At 57.8% G+C, this 13309-nt stretch overlaps 1 protein-coding gene across 3 annotated transcripts in view; it reads right to left on the reverse strand.

The window, feature by feature from the left end:
- GRIK3 (glutamate ionotropic receptor kainate type subunit 3) overlaps window positions 1-13309 on the reverse strand; it is a 219308-nt gene that overhangs the window by 34342 nt on the left and 171657 nt on the right. For all 3 annotated transcript variants that reach the window (XM_081818103.1, XM_081818101.1, XM_081818102.1), the window contains exon 10: window positions 9307-9510. In XM_081818103.1, coding sequence (XP_081674229.1) covers window positions 9307-9510 — 204 coding nt within the window. The remainder of the gene's footprint in view (window positions 1-9306; window positions 9511-13309) is intronic.

Here is a 13309-nt window from a genome sequence, read left to right on the forward strand (position 1 = left end):
TCAGGTGATGTCAGGTCTCCCTGGTGATTCCTCTCACGGCACAAGTATTTTTGCTCTTAGCACTGACCAAAGAGGCTTCGTGATTTCTCCCCCACTGGGTCATAAGCTCACGGGAGCAGGGTCTGAGCCTGTGTCTTTCCACCACGGTGGGCCACGGGCCTGGCACAGTGCCTGGCTCACAGTCCGCCATCGGTAGACTCTGGGACTGGATGAATGGGGCTGTGTAGGAGAGACACTCAGCAAGCACGTCCACAGAGCCAGCTGGCTGAGCCCGTGGCAGTTTAGAAGGGGGCAAAGCAAGTCACGCAGGGTGTCTGCTGATGACTCCCAGACTCCACCCGTAAGAAAACACGGTGCTGGGCGCCTGGGTGGCTCAGTTGGTTAAGCGACTGCCTTCGGCTCAGGTCATGATCCTGGAGTCCCGGGATTGAGTCCCGCATCGGGCTCCCTGCTGAGCAGGGAGTCTGCTTCTCCCTCTGACCCTCCTCCCTCTCATGCTCTCTGTCTCAAATAAATAAATAAAATCTTTAAAAAAAAAAAAAAGAAAACACGGTGCTCCGTGGAAGCCCATGGACATTAACTTGACACCCAACAGCCTCAGCATCCCACATGTGAGAACAGAAGGGACTCCTGAGTGTCAGCGGATGGGTCACCTCTTAACACCTGTGATTCACACGCTGGCTACCACTGCCTGCCAGTGAGGAAGGATGCCCGCACCCCTCCCTGGCCTGGGAGAGCTGCTGAGCCTCTCTCCTTCAGGAAGGAAGCACGGGTCTTCCCTGCTTCAGGGCCCCAGGGGCCCCAGGATGGACACACCACAGCTCCATCTCCGATCACTTGTTCCTTTCCCCACCTCTCGGGGCCCCGAAGGTGGCATCAGGCCAGACAGGCCCTGCCCAGCAAGTTGCTGGGGGCAGTGAGCCCCCTCTCCCTCCACATGCTGCGAGGTCCTAGGGACCTGCTCCCATAGCGCCCCCCCAACCCCTGCCGCGCTGCTCCTCAGTGTCCTCATCACAACTAAATTCTTATTTGTAAGTCACTCCTCTGCTGGTGTATAAGTTCCACGAGGGCAGGGACTGAACTGGATCGCACACTGATGTGTCCAAAGGGTGAGCACAAAGCCTGGCCCAAAGAAGGGGCTCAGTAAAGTTCTTTTGCAAGACTAAGCAACAAAGTACCCCCAAGGGTCCTGACCAGCCCTTACCACAGCCTAAGGGGGCTGAGCTCTGGCCTCCATTTTCCTGCTCAGCAACCCCATGCTCCCCGAAGTCACGTGACCCATGCCAGTCTGCCCAGGTGCTGCCCTCCCCTCCCCCTCCCACCTGTCTCTCACCAGCCTTCCTCCAGAGTTAGGTGTCTGCTCCCTGTACCCTGGCCTTTGATGGGCCCCTTACTTCTGGCCTGTTCGCTGGAAGCCCTCACCTGTGCTCATGGCCCTCCTCAGGTAGGTCCTAGTGACGTCTTCAGCTCCACAACCTCCCTGGTCATCACCCCGAGCTGCCTGGCCACCCCGGGGAGGGTCCACCCTTTGGGTTCACCTGTCCCCCGCCCCCAGTCTGTCCTGCTCCATCGAGGACTCTGCCCCACCCCAGGTGAGCTCCCAGCAGGCCTAGCTTGCAAGTGCCCTGGCCCAGGCTTGGGGAGGGGGCCAGAGGTGGGGGCTGGGGCAGAGCCGTCCCTGGCCTTGGAAACAGGGGTCGGGACCAATGCATACAGGCCAGAGTCCAGGTCTGTTTCCTGGTTGGGAGAAAATGGGACACAGTGGGGGTGGTGGTGGCATGTCTGAGACCAGATATTCCTGTCACATCTGCTGGGAGACCATAGTGCATGGGCGCATTGGCCATGTTGGGAGACATCTTCCCAAGTCTGTGTCCTCCTTCACTTACGCACATGCACCAGCTGCCGCTGCACGTCAGAGAGCCAGAAATGACCCAGGCCCCCTCCCTGGGTTCCCCAGCCTGCTGCTGGCCACGGGACGGGGAAAGCATTTCAGGAGCTACTCACCTCTCCCAAGTCTCTAGCACCTTCCTCCAGGGTTTCCTGGGATGGACCAGTGGCCATCCCCCACTGGTTGCTGAGCCAAGGGCTCGTCCAAGCACTGGTCTGCAAGCCTTTACCTGGACACACTACTCTCACAGGACACGTACCCAGGCTGAAGGGTCACACGGGTTCATCCATCTCTGCTACTGTCTGCTTCCTCCACTAGAATGTGAGGCCCGCAGGCTCGGGGAAGGGATCCTGCCTGTTTTGTTCACTGCCTTATCCTCAGTGCTGGCATGGGGCTTACCTTAATACATTTAATGAACAAAAGAATAGCTCTTTCAAAGGGAACACTGGATGGATCCACCTTCGGAGGTTTAGGAAAGGTCACCCGGTAAGCACTTCCCCAGGCCTGCCACACCGCGGTTCTCACGGGGTACACTGAGTCACAGTAGTACCTGCGGATGTCCCACCAAACAGCTGCCACGCTTCATCAGCACTGTGGCCACGAACAGCCTGGGAAAACCCCTATGTATCTCAAGAGATGAGGCCAGGTGCTAGGAAATGCCTGCGTAGACCGAGGGGTCACGACGTACCCATGCTTCATACACGGGCCCCCTGAGCTGTCGGACGCCTGACAGTGAGGAATGAAGTCTGTGCCTTTCCCAGGCCTGCGAGAAGGGTCTGATTCCCGAGGGCCAGCAAAGGCACGGCAGGGCGGGCGTCCCCTGCTTTGTGGCACACGATGGGGGATGCACGGCACCTCCATTCCCACCTCTAAAGGAAGCCCCCTTCCCCACGCCCTGCGTGACCACCAGGCAGGGGTCCACCCAGGGCCCGGTCCAGCGCTGAGGGCCTCCTCATGAGGGTGGAGACATGGCACCCTCAGCACCCCACCCAGGCAGGTACCCCAGCCGTGCCCTGGCTAGCTCTTCCTCAGTTTCTCTTCCTTATTCTCCAGTCTCAGCTCAAGAGTCACTCTGGCCTGGCAGCCCACATCGTTTCTCCTCGTCCTACACTTCCCAAGTCCCCCACACTCCTCTGTGGCGCTGACTGAAGTTTTAATAGAAGTTAGCTTGGCTGATTCGTTGTTTGTTCCCATGAGTGGGGGCGGGGGCTAGGGCTACGGACGGCCACCTCGGCCGCTCCCGTCTCGCTAGTCGCCGCCCCGGGTCTGGCACATCGTGGGGGCCTGGTTCAGACCCCTGCCCTCGAGCACCAGGTCGGGCGCTCTGGCTCTGACCGTCCTCATGTAGGCACAAGCTGACACTCCCCTCCCACCTGCCCGGCCCGCTGTGGGCGCCGCGGCAGGGTCCCCATTGGTTCCCAGGCCTGCCGCGCCAAACCCAGATATGCATGGAAGTCAGGAGCCGGTGGATAAACCTGTCTCCCCTCCTCCCCTCATCGGAGACACACTCTCCAAATCTTTTCTAGGGTGTCGGCTCAGGGACTGGTCATACTCAGTGCAGACGGGCTCACTAATGAGTCCTCGTATTGGCTTTCTGCAGCCCCGCTCCGTGTCCCTGCCCCTCACTCGCTCCCTGGCACCACACCCCCAAACTAGGTGGTGGCACCTAAGGCTCTGCCTCAGGCTCTGCTGCCCGGGAGCCAGGCTGAGACTGTTCCATAAAGTTCTGTGGAACGAATGAAGGAGTAGGTGACCCTCAGCCGGGGGTCAGTGTGTTCCTCTCGCTCCCTCTGACCTTCGTCTCCCTCCAATCCCCCTTCACCCTAGAAGCTCCATTGTACCTGTGCCTTGACCGCTCTGGCCCCTGGCTGTCTGGCCCCCAACCTCCAGCCAGGCTTCTTCCAGGTCTTTCCCCGGTTGGGCTCTGCTGGCTGGGTCCTGGCAGCTAACAGTTCCTCGGTGAATCTCAGTGTGGCCCGGGTCCTTCCCGCAGCCCTGGCCTGCTTCGCTGCTCCTTCTCAGGCAGCTCCTGAGCTTCCCCGGAGCTCCTCGGTCATGGCCCTGGCAACCTGGTTGCCCTACCACGAGTCCACCTTTGTATGCCCTCGGGAAATCCTCTGCCCTCAACTGCCCTGTCCCACCCAGGCCTCTACCTGCCCCGGGTGGGCTCCCAGCATGCCTTGCTTCAAAGGACCCTGGCCAGCCTGAAGGAGGTGGTCTGCCAGAGCCTTTCCTGGCCACACAAACAGGGGCTTGGGGTTCCTCCTGCCACGAATGCATGGAGGCCAGAACTACGGTCTGGTTACCGGTTGAATGGCAGGGGACACAGTGCTCGATAGCCTTGACACCTGACCCTCCGCTTGCACAGGATGGGAAACTCAATGGTTAGGGCCCCATAGCTGTGCCTCTGGGGAAGATGTGTGAGTCCTGGGCTCACTCACACACCCTTCATTCACCAACACCTGCACCGTGTGCCCGGCCCACGCCCAGAGCGGTTCCGCAGGCGCTCGCTGTCTGGAAGAAGGGTCGGGTGGGGGAAATGGGCACCTGGAGCCGTGCCATTCTCTCTGCTCGGCGCTCAACGCGACGAGGAGGCAGAGGGGATGTCCGGGCCGTGCCAAGTCTCTCACAAGGGAAGGGGTGACATGCCGCGGCTACCCGCGACCGCTCCTCGTCTCCATCCTGTTCTATCCCCCATCTTGGTCTGGGCCCATCCATGAGCCAGCGAATCCTCCTCACCTGCTCTAAGTGAGGTATGAAAACTGAGAGGAAGGAGAACTAATGGCTTCCTGTGACCTGGGGGGCATTTATGCATTAGCTTAAGGCTAGGCTCCTGCTTTGTCTCTGCCTAACCCACCCCCTCTGATTCCAGGGCTTAGGAGAGGCAGCCAGGACCGGATTCCTGGGTCGCAGAGAATAAAATTTGCAGGAAGCCAGGCCAGGAGCACTCAGGAAACCCCAAGCTGGGGCTGGCCCTGCCGCTCACGCCAACACGTGGACGCTGTTTACGCCTCTCCTTTGACCTCCCTGCCTGCTACGTGTGACCCTGTGCCCATGCCTCTCCAGGAGCCTCTCCTCCTTTGGCCTCTGTCACCCATGCTCTCCTGGTTCTCCTCCTTCCTCTCTGGCCTTGGCAGCTCCGGCGTCTTGTGGAGTCCTCCTTTTCCTCTCTCCTTAGGCTTCCTTGTCGTTCGTCCTCCCCAGGTTCCCATCTCTCCTCTGCCCAGCAGTCCCACCTCTGACTGCCTCCCAAGGTCCCCCCACGAGGTTGTGCTGATGCCTCTCACATCTCCACCTCCTGTCCTGCTCTCTCCTCTGACTGCCCAGCCATATAGCCAGCCACCTCCTGGCACCTCAATCCCAGCATGATCTCCATACCTCCCCCACCTCCTCGATTTGGCCAGGAGGCTCTTTATTTGGGGATGACACGGTCATCTGTCCAGCTGGAATTTCATACCTGTCCTGATGCAAAAATCCTCCCTTTCCCTCACCTCCTCCATGCAACCATCACCGATCTTTTCAATTCTACCTTCTCGTCTCCATCCCGAGCCATCTCCCTCCCGCCTTCCCCACTGCAGCACTCCCTTCTTTCTCTCCACCATGCTCTCCTTCACCCAGGCCCCAGCGATGGCCTCCAGACCGGCTCCAGTTTAGCCCAGAAGCACAGTGATTTTCCTCCACGTGATTCTCATGTCACTCCCTTCCAGCTGTGGCCCCCCCAGCTCTCAGGATGAAAACCAAATGCCTCCATTTAGCACCCAAGGCTCTTCAAGAACGTCTCTTGCCCCCTTCTCCAGCAGCAGCCTCTCTTCTTGGATTCAGACTCTCCCACCAGCCCTCCACGGGAGCCTGAGTTCCGGGGGCCTCTGAAAGCTCTGCCATCACCCGCTCCCCAGCCCCAGCACGGTCCTGGACACCGGGTGCCAGGACAGAAGCTCTGGATGGCAGGTGTCAGGAAAGGCCAATGCCCCCAAGCTAAGTAAGGGGCTGATGCCTTGCAGTGTGCCTCCGTTCTCTGTGAGTCTGGGTCAGTTTCCTGAGGCTCCTATTTGGATTCAGAGGGGCAAGGTTGAGATCCCGGGTCACTGTGGCCCACCAGGATGACCGTGGCTGAGGGACCAGCTCTGCCCCTGCCACCACGTTCATCCACGTGCCTACTTTAGACAGCAGGGCTGTCCCTGGAGGGAAGGCTAAGGGGCAGGTCCCAGGTGCTGCCCATTTACGGAGCCCCAGGGCACTCTGCTAAGCTCTCCGGGCCGTATCTCATTAAATTGTCCTACAAACCCTGGGAAGAAGGCTTTTTTTTTTTTATTACTCCCATCTCATAGATGTGGAAAGAGAGGCCAGAGAGATTGAGTATGTGCTAGACCCGGAATCTGAAGTCATCTCTATTGGATTCCAGAGTCATTAAAACACCTGGGAGTAATTTAAGGCATGGACGTGGGCAGAAGAACTTCAAGAGAAGGGAAATGAGAGAGAGCAGACAGTAAAGCTGGAGAGAGCGACAGTCTGGGAGAGCCAGGCTGACGGATGGAGACATCACTGCTCTGTCCGATCCGTCTGTTGCTCGCACCGTTGGAAGAGGCAGTGGGGTGAGGGGGGCAAGAGGAGTGTGTCCGCAGGAGGGGGTCGCACCCTGCGCCTGCCCCATCTTCTTCCATAAGCCTGGCTCCCTGGAAGGCCATGTGGCATGGGACAGAGGTGAGCAGAGTGTCCGAGAAGGACTTCTTAAGTCCTGCTGGTCAGAGGTTCCACCCAGGGCCTCCAAATGGGCCTCAGGGGGCAGATTCTTGCAAAGGCAGGCATTCATCATTTTTACGTCTGCGTCCAGATCCCTAATAAGGAAGTAATAATATTGCCAAGCCTTTACCACGCTACCTATGAGCTAGCGAGAAGACTAATTATCTGACGACACTAATAAATGGTTATGATGTTATTAAAAATGGCACCAAGCTAGGATTAATAGGCTCATCAATTGTAGGGAATCGGGTTTAACAAGGTCCCCTGCATGTCCCGTCAGGGCCCGTGCCTTGATGGATACGGCGCCGCATGGAGGCCGCAGACGAGGCCACCTCCCCTCTTTTCCCCAGTGGAGGGTCAGCTTCGAGAGGCCTTAGAGAGGCTGGGTTTTTCTGATCTGCCCCCTTGTGAATGCTCTTCAAAGTCTGGACGCTGGATATGCCCTGGCTGCCAGGACTGGCACCAGCCCTGCTCACTTCCACAGGTGGCCCCGGAGCTCCCCCTCCCCAGCCTGCCTCTGCAGAGGACAGGCGCTGACACCCACTGGGGCCCTGCGTTCCAGAGGCCCCGCACCAAGCTGCCGTGGGGAGCCGAGAAATGGAGAGGCCTCTGGGGCCTGCTGACTAATTTCCATAATAATTATAGTTATTACTAATAATGATGACAACACCACTCCCTTCCCTTTACACCGGATTCCACACTCGAAGAGTGCTTCCCCACCAGCTGTCTCCTCCCAGCCGCTCAACATGCTGGGAAGAACGCAGGGCAGGTATTCCGTATTCGTATTCTCGCTGCTGGCTTGGAAACTAGGAGCTCAGGGACTTAAGGGGACTTCCTGAAGCCCCCTCCTCGGCCTTGAAGGAGTAACCGTATCATACAAATAAAAATAAGAAGATCAACTACTGACCTGGTGCAGATAACCTAATGCACGGTTGTGAACTTAGCCCTCACAGCCTATGGGGCTGGCTCAGTTACTGCCATTCCCATTTTACAGATAGGGAAAGAGAGACATAGAGAGGCCGAGAAACTTGTCCAGGGCCGCACAGCTAGGTAATGGCGGAGTGGGAATGAAGCCCAGCCCAAGTTCATGCTGGTGACCATGAGCCTCTCCCACCAGCCCTCCACGGGAGCCTGAGTTCCGGGGGGCCTAGGAAATGAAGGCTCTGCTTGAGCCTTCCCACTGCTCCCTCCCCTCCAAGGCTCCAGGGTCCCTGTAGGGCAGCTCCCCGCCTCGGTAACAATCCCCGTGGCTGGTACTTTCCATGCCAAGATCTACACAGCGGGAGCCCAAGTCTGCCCTGCCTCCTGGGGTCAAGAGGGCTCTTTGCAGGGGTTGGAGCACGGGGCTTCCGAAAGCAGAGAGCTTCCAAAGACTCCGCTGCTTTGAACCCCAGCTCCAGCACTTACGAACCGTGGGTCCTCACCTCTCTCTGCCTCGGTTTCCTCATCTGTAAAATGGGTGGTAGGAACAGGACCTACCTCACGGGGTCGTTGTGAGGATAACTGAGAGGAGGGGAACATAAGGGGTCTAGCATGGATCAGGTCCTCACATTCGTTAGCAGGTCTTTGCTAACAGATGCCTCTGGAAAGCTGAGGGCCCTGGGCTGGAAGGCAGGAAACGTTTTCTACGTGCCACCTGAGCCTGCGCAAATGGCTCCTCCTTTCATTCCTGCAACAACTGCAGGAGCTCTGGTGGTTGTCACTTACTCCTATTTTAGAAGTGAAGAAACTGAGACTTGGGCAGGTTGAGGAACATACCCGGTCGCACACCTACTAAGTGCTAACTTGTGGGGCCTGAGCCTCAGCTCCAGCGGACTGCATCTGGGCATCTGACAAGCCTTCGTCTTACTGAGGGCCTCGCCGTGGGCCACACCCCACACCTAGTACTTCCATCCAGGGTCACAGTAATCCTCTGAGGAAGGAGGGAATGATGCCCATCCCACAGATGAGGAAATCACTTAGAGGGGTTCCCCTGGCAGGCCCCTGTTCACACAGCTGGTGAGTGGGATACTGGCACTCAAACCCAGGGCCCCTGCCTGCCCCCTGCTGTGGTGACCCCACACCGTGGCTTGTCTTCCTCCCAGGGTCCCACAAACCCCAGGCCCCTCCCACCAGCTGCCCATTCTTCCTAAAGCCCCATCTGTCTGCTTCCCTGTCCTCTCCCCACTCAGGCACAGTACGTCCCAGCTGACCCTTGCTTGTCCCCTCACCAAGCCCTCAGCTCCCTGCACCACCAGTCTCCCCACTGGGCCCAAAGTCACTCAAGGCAGGGACAGATCTAACTCTGTGCCCTAGAGTTTGGTGAAGGGTTTGTGCTGGCACCTTGCCCACGTGGCTGGGGCATCCTTTGGTTGCTCCTAAAAGAGCAAGAAGCAGTGAGGAGCTGAGGGAGTCCTCCAGAGTGAGCTCACCAAAGACACCAGTGGGAAAGGCTCAGTCAGAAGGGGCGGGGGTGGGGGGAGTGCATGTGTGCTTGTGTGGAGGGCAGTGTCTGAGAGCTGGGGAGCATGAGCAAGGCAGGACCCAGGCAGCTGGGTCCTTCCCAAAGTCACAACCTTTGTCTCCATCTCCCCTGCCCCCAGGGTCCCCACCTGCTGGGATGCCCCACCCTAACATGCACTGGACTTGGCCAAACCTCCCAGGGGTTCCCCAGGCCCTGGGGCTCCCTTCCCGCTTACATGGTCGATGAGCTCCTTGATCATGCCGTTCCACTGGCCCTTGTCGTCCTGTGCCCCATACTTGCCGTCCTCCACCAGCCGGATCTCGTAGGAGAAGCCTAGGATGTGGGCCAGCTCCTTGAGCAGGTCGATGCAGTAGCCCTCAAAGCGGTCATTCCCAAAGAGGGTCCTGTCGGACTTCCGGAACATGACGAAGGGCTCTTCCTGCAGGGAGAGATGGGAGAGGGGCTGACAAAGGCAGCATGGGTTGGGAGAGAGCTTGGGCTGGAACCTCTGCTCGTCTGTACCTTCTAGTGGCCCCTGGCCCAAGGCCGGGGCTCGGTAGATATTTACTAATGAACTGTCCAATGATCAGAGCTAGTAAGGGGTGGAACAGGCATCTGGACTCAAAACGATCGGATTTGAATCCCACGCCCTCTGCTGCACCATCAGTGCAAGGCCAGCAGTTCTCAAAGTGTAGTCCCCGACCAGCAGCCCCAGCAGCACCCAGCAACTTGTGAGAAACATACGCTCTCTGGCCCCACCCGGACCACTGGGCCAGAAACTCCCGGGTGGAGCCCAGCAATCTGTTTTAAGAAGCCCTCCAAGGGAGGGGCGCCCCAGTGGCTCAGTCGGTTGAGCATCCGACTCTTGATTTCGGCTCAGGTCATGATCTCAGGGTCGTGGGATCGGGCTCCCGTTGGGCTCCACACTCAATGGGGAGTCTGCTTGGGATTCTCCCTTTCCTTCTGCCCCTCCCCTCACTCACAATCACACTCACTCTCTCTCAAATTAATATATAAATCTTAAAAAAAAAAAAAAGAAGAAGAATCCCTCCAGGGGATTCTAATGTCTGCTCATGTGTGAGCACCCCACTGCACAAGACCCTCCATCCAGTATCCTCCCTGACTTCTCCCCGATACCTTTCTCTCCTTCCGAGGATCTCAGTCCCCAGCACGAGGATGTGCTAGGAGAGTGAGGGCTGATATGAGAGCCTCCACTCGTATGTGGACCCGGGAGGCACTAATAAGTCAGCAATTGCCGAGTGCCTGTGGAGGGCCTAGCATGCAGCCCAGCAAGGGCGTGCTCGACAGACCCAGATGTCACCCCGCGCGGGGAGGGAACAATAGTCCCGCTTTACAGATGCAGAGAGTGAACTCACAAGGACGCGTGACTGGCGTGAGCTCACCCTGCTGGCAAGGAGAGCCCCTGAACTCAGGCGGGTGTAGCCCCACAGTGCAAGTTCTTAACCCCCTCACAGTGCCAGAGGTCCCGAGCCCCAGGGTGCCTCTCCCTGATGGGCATGGGGTCCTCGGCAGGTAGCTCTCGGTAGCCAGAGCACAGGTCCCTCTGTCCCACCTCAGGCTCCCTCCCTGACAGGCAATGGGGAGCCAGCGAGCGGCTGGGAAGAGGGCACACCTCGGCCTGATTTCTCATTTAGAAACAAGCCCCTCGCCGCCCTGCGGAGAACCGGGGGCAGAGGCAGGACAGACAGTGGTCCGGTCTGAGGTCTATGGGGTTAGAACTGTGGGCTCTGCTGTGGTAAAATCCAGGCCCACAGCAGGGGCCCAAAGTGCAGGTCGACGCACAAGTCCGTGTTTCCCCGGGGTCCACCCACCCAGCTTCACGGACAAGTCCCCGTCCCCGGGCTGTGGTGGACGAGCCACCCCTGAGCCAACTCAGTGTTTCCTGAGCTCCTACTACGCACTGGACACCGATTCAGGCTCTCTCACAGGCTGCTTGATTCAGGCCTCACAGGCCTGCAGGACAGGGGACATTACCCCCATGCCACAGATGAGGAAACACGCTCAGAGAGGGTAAGTCGCTCTAGGTCACACAGGAGTTGAACTGCAGTCTGATAAGAGTCCAGCTCCACTGCTTCCTGCCCGTAGCTGCCGGCCTCTTTCTGGGCCTTTACCTTCCCCAAAGCCACCTCGGCAGCCCCCACTGCCATGTCAGAATGCCTCAGGTCCTCAGGGGATGGGTGATAAGCAGTAGCTGACAGAGGGCACGGGTACTGGGAATCCCACGTGCACATGCCCACGAGAAGGGCACACACCCAGTTATGGAGGCGTCTCATCATCTGTTAACCAGTGTGGCTATTCCTTTGACACTGTGGGCCCCTGGGGCCCCTGGGGCAGACTGAGCCATGGAAGGCCTTGGAAAACACCTCCATTAGAAGTCCTTGGGAGCAGAAACCCACCAGCAGCCTCTTGCTGGGCTCCCGCTGTGGCAGGTGGGCTCGATTCTCTGGCCCTGGTCCCCCAGTACGGCCACCTTTCAAAATCCCACCCCACCCCAGGACTCATTTACTCTAGATTTTCAACAGTCCTTTGGGATGCTTCAGAGCAAGGACGGGGGCGTGTGTGAACCCCCAAGGGGTTCCTGCCTCTCCAGGGATTCTGAGAAAATCACCTCTCGGTCTTATTGGGTAGAACACTGGGGCCTTTGGCTGGAGTCCATGCTGAATCTCCATGCCTCCCATCCCCACACTGCAACCAAGTAGGCAGCTCACAGGGTTGGTGAGAAGAGCCCAGGTAGGGCCGGGGAAGGTGTGGGGGACTACCTGGAGGGAAGGGGGCTGTGGTTGGTGCACACACTGCCATCGTGCAAATCCATCTCTGAGAAGGTGCTGCCCCGAACCCTGGCATGGGGCCCGGTGAACAGGGCCTGGGGGCAGGAGCTTCAGTCTTCCCAACCCCCATCCTCTTGATCGGATATTCTTGTGCAGTGAACAAAGTATACCACTGTCCCTGTTGGCCCTGATATGAGCTCAGGGAAAGAACTGGAGAGAAGGTACTAGCTCTCCCAGGGCAGTCACCAACCACACACAGATTCCTGGACAAAATCTACCTCCTTCTGTAAAATGGGGAGAATCCTAGAACCCACCAGACAGGGTTGCTGTGAGAAGTAAATGAGTCCATCTACGAAAAGCACTTACAACAGAGCCTGGCAAATGTAAGTCGCCAATAAGACTGATTGATTGATTTTCATTAATATCGTTACCTTCTTTCTGTGTGCCGGGTAGCCCGTGACTGCAGTGCCCTTTCCAGCCTAGAGACCATGTCCAAGGTCACCAAAGGTTAAAAACCACAGCTGGCCGCAGAAAACCTTTAGGGAAAGGGCCCTGAGATAGCTCACTTCCTGACCCTCCCTCCACACCCCTCCCTGGGCCTATTCTCTAAAATTAGCACTTCATTTGTGAAGCCACCACAGCCCCAGAATCTATACATCTCCATATAAATACGCTGCCTTCGGAGCAGCTGTAAAATGTCATTAATTTCGGGAAGTGCTTTTGCGGATGGCATACATATTTAACAGCCAAAGCCCAGAGCATTAAAATGGTGCTCGCCATAGTAATGTGTCTCTAGACCTGCAACATTTCCTTGGGGGTAATTCTGAACTCTGCCAACTACTTATTCATGGACTATTTCACAATTTATTGCTGGAAATGTCCAGACAGCCAATTCACAAGCTCTCTCGGCTGCTAATCGATTGCTCAGTGAAGGTGCCCTCAATTTCATAACTTCACGCTCTCCTATTGCTCTGGGAGAACAGCTGTAGGAGCGGGGTAATATTTCTCTTCAACAAGTCACAGGAAACAGGGGTCCAGAAAAATAACCTTTTCCGACTTTTCGTGGCCAGCTCTCTCAGTCTGCTCTCTCTCTGATCACTCACACCAACGTGAGAGCTGGGCCTTGTGCTAAGCTTCTCCCGGTGGCCGGACCTGTGGGGTTGGAAAGGGGTCTTGGGCGGAAGGATCCAAGGGTGAGCTGCCCGCTATCTGCATTCCCAAGCCCCCTCTGACCCAGGCAGCGCCAACACACGTCCACAAAAGCACACACCTGTATGCACAATGCCACCGCTGCTGAAGTACATTCTCGGTGTTGTCAGCCCAGCCCTGCTCGGCCACAGGGGCGGAAGGCCCTGCACCCAGGACCTTGGCTTCCGCCTGTTAGAACCAGGACAGAGCACTGGGAGTCCTGCCCACCCCGGAGGTGGGGCCGAGGGTGGTCCCTGGCCT

The sequence above is a fragment of the Leptonychotes weddellii genome, chromosome 4, assembly GCF_054177405.1.
Source record: "Leptonychotes weddellii isolate Sample4059 chromosome 4, ASM5417740v2, whole genome shotgun sequence".
Taxonomy (NCBI): Eukaryota; Metazoa; Chordata; class Mammalia; order Carnivora; family Phocidae; genus Leptonychotes; species Leptonychotes weddellii.